The sequence below is a fragment of the Loxodonta africana genome, chromosome 14 (genome assembly GCF_030014295.1).
Source record: "Loxodonta africana isolate mLoxAfr1 chromosome 14, mLoxAfr1.hap2, whole genome shotgun sequence".
Classification (NCBI taxonomy): Eukaryota; Metazoa; Chordata; class Mammalia; order Proboscidea; family Elephantidae; genus Loxodonta; species Loxodonta africana.
Window position 1 is genome coordinate 74,523,689 of NC_087355.1, and position 16,969 is coordinate 74,540,657.

At 39.4% G+C, this 16,969-nt stretch overlaps 1 protein-coding gene across 1 annotated transcript in view; it reads right to left on the reverse strand.

The window, feature by feature from the left end:
* Positions 1-16,969, reverse strand: part of WASHC5 (WASH complex subunit 5) — a 69,596-nt gene that overhangs the window by 27,168 nt on the left and 25,459 nt on the right. Inside the window, exons 12-20 of the mRNA XM_003408182.4 lie at positions 15,144-15,256; positions 8,628-8,794; positions 8,436-8,511; positions 6,421-6,531; positions 5,776-5,916; positions 4,578-4,658; positions 3,213-3,314; positions 2,323-2,502; positions 1,082-1,206 (exon numbers count right to left, since the gene is read on the reverse strand). Coding sequence (XP_003408230.2) covers positions 1,082-1,206; positions 2,323-2,502; positions 3,213-3,314; positions 4,578-4,658; positions 5,776-5,916; positions 6,421-6,531; positions 8,436-8,511; positions 8,628-8,794; positions 15,144-15,256 — 1,096 coding nt within the window. The remainder of the gene's footprint in view (positions 1-1,081; positions 1,207-2,322; positions 2,503-3,212; positions 3,315-4,577; positions 4,659-5,775; positions 5,917-6,420; positions 6,532-8,435; positions 8,512-8,627; positions 8,795-15,143; positions 15,257-16,969) is intronic.

The window sequence follows — 16,969 nt, forward strand, 5'->3', positions numbered from 1 at the left end:
CTGTACTAACTGAGAGAGGCAGCATGTTAGTCCCCAGCATGGTGTCCACCTACAATGTTCTCAAGGGCAGTTCTGATTATGTGAGTTTTTTGCCCAGCTCTTGTTGACTCTAGAACACTTGGGGCCCAAATGTAAACTGGGATTCACTATATGTCAGAGCCATGCAGTCTGTCTTTGAACAGTGCAGCGCGTATGAGCTGGGCTTGGAGTCAGAGGGCTCGTGTACTGTAGGTCCACCACTTATTAACTCTGTGGTTTCGGGCAAGTGACTTAGCTTTTCTGTGCCCCAGTTATTTCATCTTTAAAATGGGAATAATAACAATGCCTGACAGATGAGACTGCTGTAACGAGGAAATGAATGTATGTGTATAATATGCTGAGACCAGTGCACAGCATAAGTGCTAAATAAATGTTAGTTCTTACTATCAAAAGTGCTTGTGTGTTGGGCTAAGAAACAAGGAGGTAATCTTAAATGGTCAGGATAAAACCCAAACCAAACTCAACTGCCATCAAGTTGACCCTGACTCACAGTGGCCAACTAGAGTAGAACTGTTCCACAGGGTTTCCAAGGCTGTAAATCTTTATGGAAGCAGACTGCCACATCTTTCTCCCATTGAGTGGCTGGTAGGTTCGAACCACCGACCTCTCGGTTAGCAGCCAAGTGCTTTAAGCACTATGCCACCAAGGCTCCTTTATGAGCTGACAAATGCAAGATCCAGTGACCAGTTTGGGGTAATGTGCCAGTTACACAAGGTACAGCTGAGCAATTTGTAACAAAAAGCCTTAATATACTGGGGAGTCCATAGGGCCATGTGAGAAGAACATCAGAAGGCAAGAGCAGCAAAGACTAAAGAGTGGCCAAAGAGACCTTAAGCTTGTTTCAATCTATGTTTTGTTGGACAGGGGCCTCTTTAGTCACACTGGGGAAAAGACACAGCCTCAAAAAGAGTACATTGTAATAAACCCATTACCAGGGATTCAATTGTGGCAGAAGCAAGGGTGTGATCTGAGATACACAAAACATGTTTGGAGACTTTGACTGTCCATGTCAGCAAGGTCACTGGAATTCAGAAACACCTACTTTGGGTCTGTGATCCGCAAGATTTCTCTACAGAGTCGACCAATAAATGTTACGGACTCGTCCACAGGGCTAAACTTTGGTATTGGAATATGAGTGGATTGGTACATACTTTGCCAGTCTTGAATCTAGAAAACAAAACCACAAATATTCAGTACATCTTTGATAAAGTAACTTAGTTATCCTTTTTCCACATACTCTGACAAAGATAATATTGCATGAAGAGTGATAATAAAAGGTCCTTGATATTGAAGAAGAAATTTTTAAAAATGTTTTAGCAGCCTCACAAAATGTCATATATGACATTTATAAAAAAAAAAATTGTGAAAAAGTGAAGTGACTGAGAAGTGTGAAGAGGAAACTCAGGAACTTCTGGCTTTTTGTCTTATGAGATGACATGTATCAGTGTAATCTAAAAGTTCAGAATATCCTAAGGCTGGAAGATAATCTTTCTGAAATGTCACCTGAATCATATCAATTCCTACTTAAAAACCTGCAGAGTGGCTCCTTGTTAGCTACTGATGAAAATCAAACTTTTTAGCTCTGCCATTTAAGAATTTTGATGCTAACCGGCCATGTCAATTTCCTTTTGCATGACTATTTTCTGTTCTGGCCAGTAGTGCTCGGCAGCCTCCAACAAAGCCTTGCGTTTTACCACCACGCTTCTGATCCTGCCATCTCTATTTCATCATCTCCCCAACACTGACCCACCAAGGTCCAGTTTGAGCACTATCTCCTATATGAAGCTTCCCCTATATGAAGAAATCCTGAGTCTTCTGAACTCTTGACCGCTTCGATTACAACAGTCACAACAGCTTTGTTTTGTAGCCATCTGAGTACAGTATATTTGCTTTCTCCTTAAGGAGCTTTGGTGGTGTAGTGGCTAAGTGCTGGCTGCTAACTGAAAGGTCCGTGGTTCTAATCCACCCAGCAAAAACACCCTGGTGATTTGCTTTGTAAAGATTACAGCACAGGAAATCCTACGGAACAGTTTTACCCTGCCACATAGGGTCACTATGAGTCAGAATCGACTCGATGGCAACAAGGACAGCTCCCCAAGGCCTGGTGCCACGTCAGCTTTTCTGAATTCCCCACATGCCTGAAGGAACTCCCAAGGTATTCATGACTATCTACAGCTTCCTGACTTTCAGTAATTACTTTTTGGTATTTCTGAGGTTTGGGGTTGTATTTTAAATGTCAAAAATAACAAATACAGTCAGGGATTTAAAAAAAGATTTAGATACCTTTGTTCTTAAGAAGTTATTACACTCTTGTTCCACATTGTAATTTATAATACGAGATACTTCTTCCTGCCAGATCTTCAGACCATAAATGTTGACATAGTCCTGGATGTATTCAAAAGAACGATGGAATCCATCCATGGTAGCCCCCAACTCTTTCAGCTTGGGCATCAATTCACTTGGCTGTGCAAGAACGGAAAAGTAATTCTATTACATTGGAGCAGGCTGTCAACCATTAATACTTACATGATACGCCCAATAAGAGATCAGAGTCATCATTTTGGAAATACTCATATTTAATCTCAAAACTGATGTAAGACATTCAGCAACAAACAGATTTCAATAATTTGGTAAGAAAACCTCAAAAGAATGTAAAAAATGGTGTGGATTATTTCCCTCATACCAATTGATGAATATATCTAATCTGAAAACATGATATTTCAAATTGGATTTATTGAGGTAAAAAGTACCCCACATATAAATTTCAGGCCTCATTTTTCTTTGCTGAGAAAAATGACCATATTCCATAACAGATATAGCAAAGTAAAAAATTACAGCCTTTAAAGTTCCTATATGCCTTAGGGTTATGAAATTCTTTTAACTATAAAAGGAACTCTGAATGAGAAACATTAGTTAAATGTTAAATTCTTAAACTTGTGGATCAGCAGGTGAAGGAAATAAGCAGGGGTTTCAAAAAGGATTTTCTCATAATGCGAATAGATTATAATAGAAGATCAAAAAGCACTCCAGTTGCTTGTATTGAAAATCATATACATTAGATATATATCTGACAAGAAGAAAGGCCTGACTCATAAGCGGTTCAAAATGGTGTTCTAGTCCATTTTGCAAGCTGAGTGGGGAGAAAGGATAGCGCCATTGCGGTCATTTGGTACCTTGGCTCGAGGGTTGAAGATCAGTCCCCTATGAAGGGCAAAAGCAACACGTTTAACGAGCTCCTTCCTTATTCCATCTTCCAGCAACTGCTTTGGATCTACCTACATGCAAACCAAAAAGTAGTAAATGGCAGTTAGGGAAAGCTCCATCTTAAATAAACCCAGAGGAAAAATGGTCCCCAGAATCCACAGTGGAACTTTCCCAGCTCACCTCTAAATGATTTGGATTGTTTTCCTTCCCTGCCCCTTTGACCCTGGGCAACTTGGATGGAATTATTAAACCTCTAGCCTTCTTAGGACTTGGTTTGACTCAATAAAATTCAGGATGCTCGTGTTAAAACAGAACTTTTCAAAGACTGGGGGAGAGGTACGGTAATTTTTAAACTGCCTCCCATTTTTATCATTTCATTAATACAAACAAGTGCCTTTCCTTATCACTAGGAGGAGGTGGTGGAATGAAAAGCTGAATTTAGTTGTGTGTCATTCCTCCAAACGTTATCTCAAGAAATCGATATCCACACGAGGAAAATCAAGTTTAGTGTTGGACCGCTCGGTAGATTGAACAATTCTCTTTCCTTTTGGAAACCCTGGTGGCGTAGTGGTTAAGTGCTACAGCTGCTAACCAAAGGGTTGGCAGTTCGAATCCACCAGGCGCTCCTTGGAAACTCTATGGGGCAGTTCTACTCTGTCCTATAGGGTCGCTATGAGTTGGAATCGACTCAACGGCACTGGGTTTTTTTTCTGGGTCTTTCCTTTCAGTGTTCTTGGTGTGCTGTTTGTAATTAGGAAGATAAAATAGGAGAAAGCATATCTACTACCTAACTCTATAAGCTTCATTTGCTCATTTTTTCTGTAATGAGAAAGCTTTTTTCATTCCCTAAAATACAGTAGAATCCAGAAAACAGCAAATAATTATACCACACTTTCTTGAATTCCCTGAGACTTGTTTCTCTTAGGAGCTATGAGTTGGAATCGACTCAAAGGCAATGGGTTTGGGGTTTTTTTTTTTGGTTGTTTCTTTTACTTTTAATTTGTAAAGAATCATTATCTTAAAAAGTCATAAAGAAGACAACTGATGGATTTTACGTGGTTTTGATTATCTTTAAACTTAAGGAAGAAAATTCTAATAATGGTGCCAACGGTTAAGTGCTCAGCTGCTAAACAAAAGGTTGATGGTTTGAATCCACCCAGTGGCTCCAAGGGAGAAAGACTTGGCAATCTGCTTATGTAAAGATTATAGCCAAGAAAGCCCTCTGGGGCAGTTCCACTCTGTCACATGTGGTCCCCATGAGTTGAAAATGACTCGATGGCACCCAACAAACGTCTTTACTACTACGCCATAAAGACTAGCATCAAAACTTTTACCTTGATAATGCCAACCAAAGTCGTTTTCATCATTAAGATGCCTTCAGTAAAAATGGAAATAGCATGAGTAAGCTTGGCAACCTTTAACAAAGAAAAAGAGGTATAATGAAGTACTTCAGGCAAAAGACCCATCATTCCCATGGAAAGCTAAAACAGCTGGCTAATAGTCCTGGAGTGGTCAAAGAGAACAGAAATGACTATGCAGTTTCTATGCACTAGGACCCCTGTGTACACACGTCTCAGATAGAAATGAGGCTTTGGGGTATAACTGAAAGACTACTGTTAGATATATTGGGTAACTGAGTGAGAAGACATTAGCTGGCTCTTTAACATTTGATAAATCATTTCCCCTTCTTTGGGCTTCAGTTTCTCTCAGCCATCCAATGAGAGGGCAGGACTCAATAATATGGATGGTCCCTTCCAGCCAGAAAAAGACAACTAAGACTCTGAGAAGGTAATTTCCCCTTCGCTGTCCTTCACATTTTTTTCAAGCAACACCAGGGGTCATTGAGAAGGCAGACAGAGGCTGTATTTTTGAGTTAGAATAAACATGGCCATACCATCTAAATAAATTCTTTTTATTTAGATGGATACCAAGCTTAGTAATCTAAATTCCTGATGTACTTCCTTGGAGTTGTGTCAGAAGATGTAAAACAGACACTGGACATTGCTTTTCCAATTTTCAGTTGATTTTACTTTTCACAGCTTTAAGTTCAGAGAGAAAGAAAAGCAGGGGGTATTGGGGGAGAACAATCTCTGAGGTTGTGTAACTGCTAACTGGGCTTAAAAGTCTGGCCTATAGGAAGTGGTTAATGGGATATAGATTATTTTGAGCCACTGGAATGGTGTATAAAGCAGTAACTTGAATATGAAAAGTCTAGAGAATTTAGCCTAAAGAGATGGGCTGATTTACCGAAGTTGTTCACGAGGAAAGTGATCAGCTAAGCTCCATTGCCACTAAGTGCCAAGCAAGGCATTAAATGACACCAGGAAACGGAGGGATTAAAGGTCTGATGGTACAAAAATGGCACACCATGGTTATCACTGAGCACAAGAAAAACACATCAGCCTTGGTCCTGTGGTCATGGGGACAGCCATGCAGACAGAGGAGGGCCTCTCAAGGTCCCTTTGGAACCTATGAAATTTCGTGGTTTTTAGTTTTACGTATCAAAAGGCAAAAGTTGCAGGAACACAGCACCTCGTATCGTGGGCCAAGCTGGGCATAGTCCCTCAGTTTGTCTTTGTCCAGGCGGGTAGGCACTTCAATGATATCGTGGGTCTGAAGCTTTATGATCTTCAGAAGAGAAGTAAACATGCTTTCTGGAATGATCTGCAAAACCTTTAATGAAAGAGAAAAGAGGAAAAACAAATGGCCATCTATTTTCTTTTTCTTAGCTGATGAAACACTAGGATGAAGGGTGCCAGCATTCACAAACAACATTTTGCACAGGAAGGGATGCTGAGAAGCTTAGAAGAGCTGTTTTAATAACTGCTACCAGGCTCGTCCATAAGGTTTTCAGACGGATGAATCATTAAGATGACTCAGGACTGGGCAACGTTTCTTTTTGTCATATATAAGGTTGCCATGAGTTGAAGTTGACTTAATAGCAACTAACAACAACCATTCACAGGGTTATATTCCTTCAAACGTTATCACAGAATATAAAGCTAATCATCAGAAATATCGCCAAAAAAAAAAAAAAAAAAAAAAGGTCATTCCCACAGTACAGATTTTAAAAAGACTGAGGTCCAGAGATGCTAAGTCATATTGCCTTAGATCACTTAACTAGTGACACAGCAAGATTTTGAATCCAACGTAAATTTGCTTTGGTGAATTTCTTACCTTTCTCACATAGGACACCAATTCGCCAGAGTAATACTGAGACACACTGAGAAGGTCAGGGCTATTTGCTTGGTTAATGCGAAGAAGAGGCAGGTCAAGAGCAGAGGCAAGCTGGAAGACAAATGAGATCTCTGTTTCTCTGCAAGGGAGGCACAGTGGTTAAGAGCTCGGTTGCTAATGAAAAGATCAGCAGTTCGAATCTACCAGCTGCTGCTTAGAAATCCTATTATTATTATTTTTTTCTTTGTAAGAGTCCAAGAAATCTCCCTCTTTCAGAAATGGCAATGAGCTACAAAGCTCTCGGGCTCTGAGCAACAACCACTGCATCGTTATCAATATCATTAATAGCTTCTAACTTTACATGAAGGAGCCCTGGCGGCACAGTGGTTAAAGCACTCGGCTGCTAACTGAAAGGTCAGTGGTTTGAACCTACCAGCTGCTCTAAGGCAGAAAGATGTGGCAGTCTGCTTCCGGAAAGATTCACTGCCTTAGAAACCCTTTGGGCAGTTCTCCTCTGTCCTATGGCACCATTATGAATCAGAATCGACTGGACAGCAATGGGTTTATGGGTTAACTTTACATGAAAGAACAGAGATGCCATTAAAAAAAAAGATAGTCATCTGCCATGGTAGCGGTCCTCAAAGTGTGGACCCTAGCCCTGCTGAATATCAGCATCACCTGGAGCTTGTTAGAAACGCAATCAGAAACTCTGAGGGGTGGCGCCAGCCTTCTGTGTTTTAACAAGTCTTCCAGGTAACTGATGCAAGTTCAAGTTTGAGAATCACTGCGGTACAGAAGAAAACCACTCCTTTATGGATATCAAGGATCCCCGGTGGCACAGTGGTTAAGCATTTACCTGCTAACCAAAAAGTTGGCAGTTCAAATCCACCAGCCTCCTTGGAAACCCTTTGAGGCAGTACTACCATGTCCTATAGGGTCGCTATGAGCCAGAATTGACTTGAAAGCAAGGGGTCTGGTTTTTGGTTTACCGATAGCAGACATTTCGGTTGATGGACAACTGTACTTAGTCCAATCTAAGAGGCATTAAGAGTAAGAAGTGCCATTATTTTATGCACCAGTAAGAAAGAAAGAAAAAAAAATGTTGACAAGTAAACTATGATAAGCCATCAATTGTAAACCCTTTTCCAATTACAGATATTAAAATATGAAAAAAGTACATCTCAGAATTGATAACTCCTTCATAAGACATTGAATAAATGATTTGTTCATTTAAGCAAGGGTCATGTCTGTGTTGTTCACCATTACCCTCTCATCTTTAGAGTAGGCCCTAGCTTGTAGAAGGCACTCAATAAAAATTCTCTGAAATCTTCAAACCACGAACTGAAACTATCTTCTAAAGTCATCTTTAAACAACTGTTTAGCTAAGCTAGTAAAGAATGTTCACCATGAGAAGCGAGCTCTTTTAAAGAACTATCTACATGAGATCAAGATGTCAACAGTAACTCTAAAGCACAGATGAGGAGTTCAGGAGGTAGTGAGTCTAAGTCAGTGGCCGTGAAACAATATGGTGGAGACAGCGAGAATGATGGCACAGCATGAAGGACGTAACCAGCGTTACTGAATCGTACATGCAGAAATGGATGAATGGATGTCTGTTCTGCTGTGTATATTTTCATGAAAATAAAAAAAAAAAATAATTGTTTGAATAAATAAGTAAAAGGACTTAGTTCATGTGTAGGGAATAACAGAAGACCATGGGACTCACAGTTTTAGCACATTAATAAAACCGCAAAAAGCTTTGCTTCATTCAAAAATAATTTTTCTGTACGAAACTCCAACTTTATTATTCATTCAAAATTCTAATATTTCTGGCATCTTTTGAAACTATGCTCTTACGGAAAAATTGCTAACAATTTTCAGTATGTAAAAATACTAAAAAATGTATCTAACTTTCCAAAAGGATGAAATCTCGGGCTGAATGAATGAAGGAGGTAATAACGAAGGCCAACACTTCTCTAGGGACGGAAGAGGCAATGCCACGGTTCTTTCCTTACCTTTAGGAATGTAGCCCTGAGTTTAGTAACCATGGATGGGTTTACCCTTATGCTCTCTTGCATGATGGATGTAAAACTGTAAAAAGAGATCAAGGAAGAAGACGTTTGTAGTGTCCTTCATCAAGGGCGAATGCCAGGCTGTCTTGTCTTGATTTGGGAAAAACTAGGTAGGTGTCACCGTGTTCGCGTTACCTGTCAATTAACTGCCAAGCAAAGGAGAGGTCCCCAACGATCTGCATGGTAATCAGGACCTCCTCCTTGATGTTAATGGTTCTGATCATTTGGTGAAGGAACTTTCGAGTATCAGCAAGAAACTGACGTACTTGCAGATTGGATTCCAACTGGTGAAACTCCTGAACCTGTGTTATGAAAGTACATTTCATTTTCAAAATTCTGAATAAGCACACTAGTTACTAATGACTGATAAAATCTGCATTTCCAATTACAATTTTAGGACTATATAACCCAAGTCATAAAACAATGCATGTGTTTCTATGATTAGAAAATGTCCCACTACTTATTACTCTGTATGACACAGTAAGTGAATACTTCTATTGGCCATTTTAGTATCAATGAACGTATTTTGTAAAATCCTTCTAATTCTGAAGATCTGTAGGATTGTTAAAAAAAAAAAAGTTACATCATAACTAAGGTACTGACATTTATATATTAAGTTCTTTTGATGTATTCTTTAAAACAAAGTAATGATTTCACAGCGCCCTGAAATTTCGATGTGTAGAATTCCTGGGGCCTGGGCTATATGCTAAAATAAATAATACAAAAGATATAATGCATTCAAGTTTTTTTTTTTTAAATTGTGCTTTAAGTAAAACTTTACAGCTCAAGTTAGTTTCTCATACAAAAATTTATATACCCATTATTATGTAACACTAGTTGCAACCCCTATAATGGGACCACGCATTCCTCTCCACCCCGGATTTCCCCTGTCTGTTCAACCAGCTCCTGTCCCTTTCTAACTTCTCATCTCATCTCTGGACAGGAGTTGCCCATTTAGTCTCATGTATCTACTTGTACTAAGAAGCACACTCTTCACAAGTATCATTTCATGTTTCGTAGTCCAGTCTAATCTTTGTCTGAAGAGTTGGCTTCAGAAATGCTTTTAGTTCTAGGTTAGCAAAGAGTCCAGGTCCCATGTCTTCCCGGCTTCCTCCAGTCTCAGTAAGATCATTAAGTCTGGTCTTTTTACCAGAATTTGAGTTCTGCACCCTACTTTTCCACTGTGCCATCAGGGACTCTCTGTTGTGTACCCTGTCAGGGTGGTCACTGGTGGTAGCCGGGCACCATCTAGTTCTTCTGGTGTCAGGCTGATGAAGTCTCTAGTTTAATGTGGCCCTTTCTGTCTCTTGGGCTAATAATTCTCCTTGTGTCTTTGGTGTTCTTCATTCTCCTTTGCTCCAGCTGGATTGGAACCAATTGATGCATCTTAGATGGCCAGTCACTAGCTTTTAAGATCCCAGACACCACACAGCAAAGTGGGATGCAGAACATTTTCTTAATAAACTGTTATGCCAATTGACCTAGATGTTCCCTGAAACCATGATCCCCAGATTCCTGCCCCTGCTACTCTGTCCCTCAAAGTATTTGGTTGTATTCAGGAAACTTCTTAGCTTTTCGTTTAGTCCAGTTGTGCTGACTTCTCCCGTATTGTGTGTTGTCCTTCCCTTCGCCTAATTCTTGTCTACTATCTAGTTAGTGAATTTCCCTCTCCCTCCCTCCCCACCCTCCTAACCATCAAAGAATGTTTTCTTCTGTATTTAAACCATTTCCTGAGTTCTTATAACAATGGTCTGATACAATATTTGCCCTTTTGTGACTAAGTTCACACAGCATAATGCCTTCCAGATTCATCCACATTCTGTTTCTCAGGTTCATCGTTGTCCTTTATCGTTGCGTAGCATTCCATTGTGTGAATATACCACAATTTGTTTATACATTTGTCCATTGATGGGCATATAGCTTGTTTCCATCTCTTTGCTATTGTGAATAGTGCTGAAATGAACATGGGTGTGCATATATCTATTTCTGTGGTGGCTCTTATTTCTCTAGGATATTTTCCAAAGAGTGGGATTGCTGGATTGTATGATACTTCTATTTCTAGCTTTTTAAGGAAGTGCCAAATCATTTTCCAAAGCGTTTGTGCCATTTTACATTCCCACCAGCAGTGTATAAGTATTCCAGTCTCTCCACAACCTCTCCAACATTTATTATTTTGTGTTTTCTGGATTAATGCTAGCCTTGTTGGATGAGATGGTATCTCATTGTAGTTTTGATTTGTATTTCTCTAATGGGTAATGATTGTGAGCATTTCCTCATGCATCTGTTAGTCACCTGAATGTCTTCTTTGGTGAAGTGTCTGTTCATACAGAAGGATGAATATCCAGATGGATATCTAATTATGCCAGCACCATTTGTTAAAGAGACTGTCTTTTCCCCATTTAATGGACTTTGGGCCTTTGTCAAATATTAGCTGCTCATAGCTGGATGAATTTATGTCTGGATTTTCAACTCTGTTCCATTGGTCTATGTATCTGTTGTTGTACTAGTACCAGGCTGTTTCGACTACTGTGGCAGTATAATAGGTTCTAAAATCAGGTAGTATGAGGCCTCCCACTCTTTTTCTTCAGTAATGCTTTACTTATCTGGGGCCTCTTCTGTTTCCATATGAGGCTGGTGATTTATTTCTCCGTCTCACTAAAAAATGTCATTGGAATTTGGATCGGGATTCCATTGTATCTGTAGATCACTTTGGGTAGAACTGACATTTTCACAATGTTGAGTCTTCTATCCATGAGCAAGGTATGTTTTTCCACTTATGTAGGTCTCTTTCGGTTTCTTGCAGTAGTGTCTTGTAGTTTTCTTTGCATAGGTCTTTTATGTCTCTGGTTATATTTATTCCTAAGTATTTTCTCTCCTTGGGGGCTATTGTAAATGGTATTGATTTGGTGATTTCTTCTTCAAAGTTCTTTTTGTTGGTGTAGAGGAATCCAACTGATTTTTGTATGTTTATCTTGTATCCTGATACTTCGCTGAAAACTTGTTAGTTTTCTTGTGGATTCTTTGGGGTCTTCTGTGTATAAGATCATATCATCTGCAAATAGAGATATTTTTACTTCTTCCTTACCAATTTGGATGCCCTTTACTTCTTTTTCTAGCCTAACTGCTCTGGCTAGGATCTCCAGCATAATGTTGAGTAAGAGTAGTGCTAAAGGACATCCTTATCTGGTTCCTGTTTTCAAGGGGAATGCTTTCAGACTCTCACCATTTATAAAGATGTTGGCTGCTGGCTTTGTACAAATGCCCTTTATTATGTTGAGGAATTTCCCTTCTATTCCTATTTTGCTGAGAGTTTTTATCTCAGATGAGTGCTTTGTCAAATGCCTTTCCTGCATCAATTGATAAGATCATGTGGTTCTTGTCTTTTGTTTTACGTGATGGATTACACTGGTTGTTTTTCTAATGTTGAACCATCCCTGCATAACTGATATGAATCCCACTTGGTCACGGTGAACTATTTTTTTGATATCTTCTTGAAGTCTACTGGCTAGAATTTTGTTGAGGATTTTTGCATCTATGTTCCTGAAGGATACTGGCCTCTAGTTTTTTTTTTCTTTTTTTTTCTGGTGTCTTTACCTGGTTTTGGTATCACGGATATGCTGGCTTCATAGAATGAGTTTGGGAGTATTCCATCCTCTTCTATGCTCTGAAATACCTTTAGTAGTAGTGGTGTTAATTCTTCTATGAAAGTTTGGTAAAATTCTCCATGAAGCTGTTACGGCCAAGGCTTTTTTTTGTTGGAAGTTTTTAAATTACCTTTTTCAATCTCTCCTTTTATTATAGATTTAGTTGTTCTACCTCTGTTTGTATTAGTTTAGGTAGGTAGTGTGTTTCTAGAAATTTGTCCATTTCCTCTAGGTTTTCAAATTTGTTGGAGTATGATTTTTCATAGTATTCTGTTATGATTCTTTTAATTTCAGTTGGGTCTGTTGTATCGCCCATCTCATTTCTTATGTGAGTTATTTGCTTCCTCTCCTGTTTTTCTTTTGTCAGCTTGGCCAATGGTTTATCGATTTTGTTGATCTTTTCAAGAAACCAGGTTTTGGTCTAGTTAACTCTTTCAACTGTTTTTCAATTCTCTATTTCATTTAATTCTATTCTAATTTTTATTATTTGCTTTCTTCTTGTACCCAAGGATTTCTTTTGCCTCTATCTATTTGTTTAAGTTGTAGGGCTAATGTTTTGATTTTGGCCCTTTCTTCTTTTTTGGGTGTGTGCATTTATTGCTATAAGTTGACCTCTGAGCACTGCTTTAGTCCCAAAGGTTCTGGTAGGATGTATTTTTATTCTTATTTGATTCTGTGAATTTCTTTATTCCATCCTTAATTTCTTCTATAACCCCGTAGTTTTCTTGCAAGGTGTTGTTTGGTTTCCATGATTTTCCTCGTTTTTTCTGTTATTGATTTCTATTTTTATAGCTTTGTGGTTAGAAAAGACGAAAAGCATCCCAGTTTTATAAAGTTGTTTAAAGTTGTACTATAGATACAAAGATATAAAAAGCAATCAAAACAGAAATAGTACAGAGTGCAATTGTTCTGGAATGGATAGGGTAACGCTGGTATGCCAGCGGTGGAGTATTATATCATGTTCCCATTAATAATAACCATCCCAGAATCCTTACAGAGATAAAGCCTGTAAGAAAGCTCACAAAATGAAGAAAGTATTACTTTCATCTCTGCAAAGACGTACAATCATACCAACTGGAACGGGTTACAGATTATGAGCATAGATGTTTTAAGCAATAGAGTTTATGGTTATTGTTCTGATGCTTTTGTTATTCTTCATTTTAAGTCTACTTAAACATACAAATAAATTTTTAAGGATGGTAAGGCACAATCATGTTTGGGGAGATGAAAAACAATGACCTTTTTTTTCAGAAAATACAACACGTATAAGCTTACGATAATTATACGACTATTTTCATTTTTGTTTATTACTTTCTAGATTTTTTCCCCAATGCACACACTTTTTACAAATCTAAAAACAGTTATTAGATGCTGTCAAGTTGGTTCTGACCCATTGCGACCCTATATACAGCAGAACAAAACACTGCCGAGCCCGGCATCATCCTCACTATCGTTGGTATGGTTGAGCCCATTGTTGTAGTCACTGTGTCAATCCAGCTCGTTTTCACTGAACCTCTACTTTACTGAGCATGATGTCCTTCCCCAGTGACTGGTCCCTCCTGATAACATGACCAAAGTAAGTGAGACCAAGTCTCTTCATCCTTCCTTCTGTTGGTAAAGAAGAGGTAAAAGCACTCTAGCTGTACTTCTTCCGAGGCATATTTATTCGTTATTCTGGCAGCCCATAGCATATTCAATATTCTTTGCCAACACCATAATTCAAAAGCATCAGTTCTTCTTCAGTCTTCCTTATTCATTGTCAAGCTTTTGCATGCATGTGAGGCAAATGAAAATACTATGGCTTGGGTCAGGTGCACCTTAGTCTTCAAGGTGACATCTTTGTTTTTCTACACTTTAAAGAGGTTTTTTGCAGCAGATTTGCCCAGTACAACATGTCATTTGATTTCTTGACTGCCACTTCCATGGGCGTTGATTGTGGATCCAAGTAAAATGAAATCCTTGACAGCTTCAATATTTTCTATTTATCATGATGTTGCGTATTGGTCCAGTTGTGAGGATTTCTGTTTCTTTATGCTGATGTGTAATCCATATTGAAGGCTGCAGTCTTTCATCTTCATGAGTAAGTGTTTCAAGTCAAGTATATACATGCAGTTTTGTTTTCTGCTTCTTCCTCCTGATCACAATTTCCCCAATGTTTCTATATTATTTTTGTAACTATTTTCCTCAAACTATTTATTTCCTCAGGTTGAAATATGAAAATTTTTCCTACCATTCTCTTCATGCTGATATTTCCCTAATTTAACAATCCTGTATATATCACAAAAACCCTGGGGGCATAGTGGTTAAGTGCTGCGGCTGCTAACCAAGAGGTCAGCAGTTCGAATCCATCAGGCACTCCTTGGAAACTCCTTTGGGCAGTTCTACTCTGTCCTATAGGGTTGCTACGACTTGACGGCAGTGGGTTTGGTTTTGGTATATATTACAGGTGCCCTGGTGGCGCAGTGGTTAAAGGGCTGGGCTGCTAACCAAAAGTTCGACAGTTTGAGCCTACCAGCTGCTCTGTGGGAGAAAGATGTAGCAGCCTGCTCCTATAAAGATTTACAGCCTTGGAAACCCGAAGAGGCAGTTTACTCTGTGTGACAGGGTCACTATGAGTCGGAGTTGATTCGACGGCAATGATTGGGTAGATAATGCTATAGTGAGCGTATTAACACACAGTGCTTTTGTTTTCTGATGAAACATTAAGATTATATTTCAGAAGTAGGATGCTGGAAAAAAAAATAGCACCTATGAACCAAAAAAGGCCCAACAATAGAAAAATGAGCAAAGTATTTTTTTTTAGACATGCATTTTAAGATCCCTTATTGACAGATCCCTCAATTCTCAGTCTTCAATCTCTGTAAAATCTCTAATATGACGATAGTGATTATACTCTATTAAAATTTCATTCAGCTGTGCAAAAAAAAAAAAAGTAGTAGATTGCTGGGTGAGTCCGAAAAGTACGATTCATGACTTAAAAACTGTCATTTAAAAAGGCTCTCCTTACCTCCTCCAACGCCTGGATTAGTTGCACAGTTTTTCTGCCCGCAGCAGTAGAATCATCATAATTTAGAGATAAGATTTGTTTCGCGATCTCTCTGAACCAAGCTTGAAGATTTTCTATTAATACAGAAACAAGGAAAGGCTGCTAAAATTTCAGAATTCCTGTAACCGTGGCTTTGAGTTTGAGTAATCTTTGGAAACCCTGGTGGCGTAGTGGTTAAGAGCTACAGCTACTAACCAAAAGGTTGGCAGCTCAAATCTACCAGGCGCTCCTTGGAAACCGTGTGGAGCAGTTCTATTCGGTCCTATAGGGTTGCTATGAGTTGGAATCAACTTGGCGACAACGGGTTTGGTTTTTGTTTTACAAATCCAGTTCTTAGTCATGGAGCTTTCACTATGTGCCTAACAGTGCCCTCAGGAGCTCTCCAAACAGTACCACTAACCACAAAAAGACCTGGAACGTGTGACCTAGTAGAAGGAATCACACTTTCTACATAAATAACAGTCTACAGTAGCTGGCAGAAATGGTGAAAGGCCGAGTACATGTCATCAACAGTATGTGCAAAGATGGTAGTGGTGGTGGGGAGAAGTCGGAAAGGAACTGAGCGACGTGCCAGAGTTCCCGGGAGAGTTTTCTGGAGAAGTGAGGCAGGGTAAAGGCTAGAGAGGCAGAGATGGAGAAAGGTAGTCTATCTACATGAAGGGACAAGCACTCAGAGCTTCATGGCAGTAATGACAATAGCACGTCTGGAGGGGAGAGAGGAGCCCATCATGCCAGGAGTGGGAGGTACGAGCGGTGAGTTGTGGGACAGGTCTGGAGAGTTTAGTGGTGACATCTGCATTCACAAAGCAGCCACATTTCACAGGGCAGAGAAAGGGAAGGAGAGCAGTGTACTCTGAGTACTGCAAAGTGTTAGGTGAAGTTCGGTGTCTCATTTAATCATCATGATCTGTGGAGGTACGAATTATTACTCTTCACAGACGAAGGGGCCGATGCTCAGAGGTATTAAGAATGCTGTCCAGGAACTGTCACACTTACCTGTCCAGATTCAATGTCTGCTCTTTTCACCTCACTGAGTTGATTCCTTAAAACCTTAAAGCTTTTTTTTTGGGGGGGGGGGTTTGTTTTACCAATTGCATGTTATCACTTTATTAAAAAGATCTAATAATTTACAATCTAAGTTATTTCAAGGATTGGCACGAGGAACACTAGCTATAATTTTTTTCTTTGGTAGGACTGAGGGACAGCTATGTAACAGTAGAAAGAGCATGAGATTTGGAGCCTGAGGTGCTGAGTTAGAATCTGGGCTCTGGACCTTTGGTATCCTCAACGAAACGCTCACATTTTAAATCTTTGGCTTCCTTAAATGTAAAATAAGGAATAAGAGGCTTATCTGATCGGGTTGCAAGGATCAAATGAGAAATAGCTGTGCAAGTACTTTCTAAGCTGAAATATGCTATAGAGCCACAAAAAAGTATGTAAGGTGGTGGTTTCTGAATGACCCACGAAACAAAGCTGGTACTACAGGCACCTAACGGAGCACAGTTCACTCTGACACACACAGGGTCGCCACGAGTTGGAGGTGAACGGATGGTTTAAGAGAGACCACAGCAGAGATTAATGAGCCTGATTCTAAATAACTGATTTAGTCAGATCGTTACAGGTGGTTCTTTGCTTTTTAGTCACAGTATGGTAACCTCCAAACCTGTTGCCAATTTATACCACATCACTGGAAGTTGGCTTACTTTCTCCAATAGGAAGAATAACACAATTTAGAATATATTCTGGACCAGTCACTCAGCCCTGGTGGCACAGTGGTTAAGAGCTCG